At 58.6% G+C, this 3,349-nt stretch overlaps 1 protein-coding gene across 1 annotated transcript in view; it reads right to left on the bottom strand.

Annotated features, from left to right (window-relative positions):
- Nucleotides 1–3,346, bottom strand: part of ARHGEF10L (Rho guanine nucleotide exchange factor (GEF) 10-like) — a gene marked incomplete at both ends in the record, with an annotated part of 10,796 nt that extends 7,450 nt beyond the window's left edge. Inside the window, 11 exon segments of the mRNA XM_009585585.1 lie at nucleotides 72–199; nucleotides 388–503; nucleotides 593–675; nucleotides 677–772; nucleotides 959–973; nucleotides 1,333–1,478; nucleotides 2,105–2,278; nucleotides 2,530–2,622; nucleotides 2,713–2,829; nucleotides 3,051–3,230; nucleotides 3,315–3,346. Of these exon segments, the coding sequence (XP_009583880.1) occupies nucleotides 72–199; nucleotides 388–503; nucleotides 593–675; nucleotides 677–772; nucleotides 959–973; nucleotides 1,333–1,478; nucleotides 2,105–2,278; nucleotides 2,530–2,622; nucleotides 2,713–2,829; nucleotides 3,051–3,230; nucleotides 3,315–3,346 (1,180 nt within the window).
- Between the last annotated feature and the right edge of the window lie 3 nt (nucleotides 3,347–3,349).

The following is a 3,349-nucleotide window of genomic DNA, read 5'->3' as shown; positions in this document are numbered from 1 at the left end:
CATCACCAGGTTGGTCTTCAGCCTCCTCCTCCCCAGGGTGGAAAGAGCCCACCCATGATCTGCAAACTCACTTGTCCGGCTTCCCGGGTAGCAGGAGACGGAGGCGGCACTTGTTGGCGGAGTGGATCTCCTCCTCCTTTACCTTCATCATCCTCTGGAGGGCCAAGCACCAGTCCTGGGCCACCGTCATGTTCAGGTTCTGGGGGAAAAGTCATAAATCACGGAAGTGCCTCCAAAACAAGCCTGAATCATCCCCAAATTTCATCCATGGGGCTCAGGAGGATGAGGTGTTCAGCAGTCCCCGGGGAACCCCATGGATACTGCAAAGCACCCAAGCTTGGTTCTACCCAAATCATGAGTCTGACCATGCTTCGGTAACCTACGTACCTGGTAGGTGCCATGCAAGGTGCTAATGAGAAGGGTGATCTGCTCCACAACTGCTAGGTCCTTCTGCAGGTCCTGCAGCTCCTGGAAGAGCCGCGGTGGCCCCAGGTAGACTTTATCTTGGGTGGAGAAATGGAGAAACGAGGTCCATGGAGGATGCTTCACCCCACCCCACCGAAATCACCCGGATCAAGGGATGGGTGCTCACTGTGCGAAGCCTGCCCGGCCGGCACGTGCTTCTTGGCGCCGGCGTTGTGCATGACGACGTTGTTCTTGTTGTAAGCGCCGCCCTCCCACCTCCACCACCTGCACCTGCGGGAGGGCCGTGCTCCACTTCACCACGTATTTGGGACCCAGGGGCACCAGGCTGCTAATTTCCAGCTGGCCTCTGCCGAGGAAGGATGCAAAAAACGCATGTAAATAAACCAGCAGGCGCCGTGGCTTGCCCTGCAAGCCCTTGCAAAATGCACATTGCAAGCCGAGCCCCATTTGCAACCCCACGCCGTGCACCGGTGCATGCCTGCACCCCCAAACGTGGGGCACGCAACCACAGCAGACCACGCTCGGCACCTACCCTGGGTTCACCGGCCTGGAAGAGGGGAAAAACGATTAATAAAGAGGTATTACGGGGAGCTCAAGGAGGGTTTTTCCCTTTGCAGCATCGACCTCCACCAAGCCCTGACGTCCCACCAGGTTCCCGGACCCCGCACTGGCTCCAGGACCCCACAGCACCAGGGGATGGAGGCTTTGCACGGAGGCATGCCAAAAACGGGGGGGCAAAGCAACCCCAAACCAGGTGGGTTCCCCCTCCGAAACAACGTGGGGTGGTTTTAAAAGCCTTTGGGGTAGAGCTAGCAAAACCCACTCAGCCCAAAATTGAGGTGGGGACAGTCGCTACGTCGACGCTTTGCAAAGTGATTTTGGGGTCCGGGGGCTGCCGGCACGTACTTGAAGTTGATGTTGGCGCAGACCAGCATGTCGTTGAGGAGGAAAACCTTCCGTTCCTTCGACTTGATGAGCTGCCCCCGGTCACCGTACACCGTCTCCGTCAGCGTCTCGCAGAGCAGGAGCTGCCGCTGCCCCGAGCTCAGCAGCTGCGGAGGGGATGGAGCAGGGGGGGCTCAGCCTGGGGGGCTCTTGCAAACCTCCTGCCCCAAAATTTGGGTTGCTTTTCCCTTATTGCGAGGATTTTCCTCCAGCCGGGAGCACGCACGGCCCCGAGCTCTGCAGAGACGGCCGTGCAACGTCCGAGGCTGCACGATGCAAAACCCCTTCGCACCCTGTACGTCCAACCACCAAGAGAGCAGAGCCCTGAAAGACCAACGTGGCCCTTTTGCAGCTCCTTTTGGGTCTCTCTTCAGCCCCTGGCCCTAAATCCTGATCCCAGGGCTGAGCTGGCGGGTGCCCCGCTGCGGTTTTTGCCACCACGGCCGTCCCCAGCCCAGGATGTGTTGCAAGAGTTTTATTTAGGTTTTGGTTTTTTTTCCACCGACGATTGCAAAATCAGGCAGATGAGACAGCAGCTCATCCTTGCTTTTCCCCGGAGGGGAATTTCCCCGTGCCGGCCTCGAGATTTGCTTTTGCTGAACATCCTTTCAGAGAAAAACAGAGATCCTGGCTTCCCGAAACCCCCGATGCGGAGAGCAATGTGGAAGCTGCACAGCTCAACCACCACCTCCTCCACGCTACGAGGATGAGGAGGTGAAGCTGAAGGACCCACCTTGTTGAGGCTGCTGCGGTCACTGATGCTCTTGCTGAGCTGCTGGATTTCGGTGACTTGGTCGGCCAAGCGCTTTTGCTCGTTGAGCTTCTCTGCCAACGTCTCCAGCTCGGTGAGGGCCAGCTGGAGGGACAGGCGGTCCGCGTGGCCCTTGGGGGTGTTTTTCAGCATGTCCTGGGGTGGGGGAAAGGATGGGGGACAAAAGCCACCCCAGAAAAATCAGTCCCGTTGGGGATGCTACAGTTGGAAGCGCTTTCAGCGCCTCCGAAATCAAAGCTTGGAAGATGATCCTTGGGAAAGTCCCCAAAGCTGCAACCAAGCTGCCAACCCAAAAACGTGTCCCTTGCTAAATCCTTTCCCGCAGCACCCAGGCTGCAAAAAATAGGGTGCAAAGCAAGGTGGGTGCTGGTACTCCTCGCCCATACCTGCAGGAGCAGGATGAACTGGGGGAACCTCTGGATGGGCTTCACCATCAGCCCGTAGAGCGTGACCCGGTCGGCGCTGGCCATCTGTCTCTTCTACAGGGGGAAAAAAAGGCAAAAAAAGAGGAGTTTTCACCCATAACGGTGCCCGGCAGCACCATCCGCCCACGTTTGGGTCCTGCTGACCTTGAGGAAGTCGAGGAAGGCAGGTTTGGTGAGACAAGCCTTCTTGATGAGGGACATGGCAGTGGTGAAGTTGTTGACGTAGTCGCTGTAGACGTCCAGCACCATCGACTTGGAGAACTGGGGAGAGGGCAGGAGGAGAGCCCGCGATGGCGTGGGGCTCCCCCAGAAAGGGGGGTCAGCAAAGCATGGGGGTGCTCATGTATTTTGGGAGTGATGCTGAGGATGCTGGTGGTACCCCAGGTTGGGGCTGCATCGCTTAAATCCTCCAACCCCTCCCGCTATCATTGAGAGGGGTCCAGGGGGAGGTTTGGCAGCGGTCCCCCGACTTTTCCTCCTACCGAGGCCACGAAGAGGTCCCCGATCTTCTCCGCCGAGTCCCACTCGGCCACGCGGGAGGCGAGGGCGATCTGGAACATGGAGTGGCACTGCAGGATCTCCTTCAGGCGAAAAAACACCACCTGGCACTTCCTAGCGCTCAGCACCTTCGGCTCCATCTCCATCAGCGGGTTCCTGTAATCCTGGGGGAGATGCCGGCGCATCAGCATCCCCGCATCGCTGCGCCCCCAACCCCCCAGAACCCCCCAAAAAAGGGGGTCTCCCACCTGCAGGATGCGTTTCAGGGAGTCCACGTAGCTCC

The sequence above is a fragment of the Fulmarus glacialis genome, unplaced genomic scaffold (genome assembly GCF_000690835.1).
Source record: "Fulmarus glacialis isolate BGI_N327 unplaced genomic scaffold, ASM69083v1 scaffold22149, whole genome shotgun sequence".
Taxonomy (NCBI): Eukaryota; Metazoa; Chordata; class Aves; order Procellariiformes; family Procellariidae; genus Fulmarus; species Fulmarus glacialis.
Note: the sequence above shows the minus strand (reverse complement) of the source record. Positions and strands in the feature narration are given on the sequence as shown.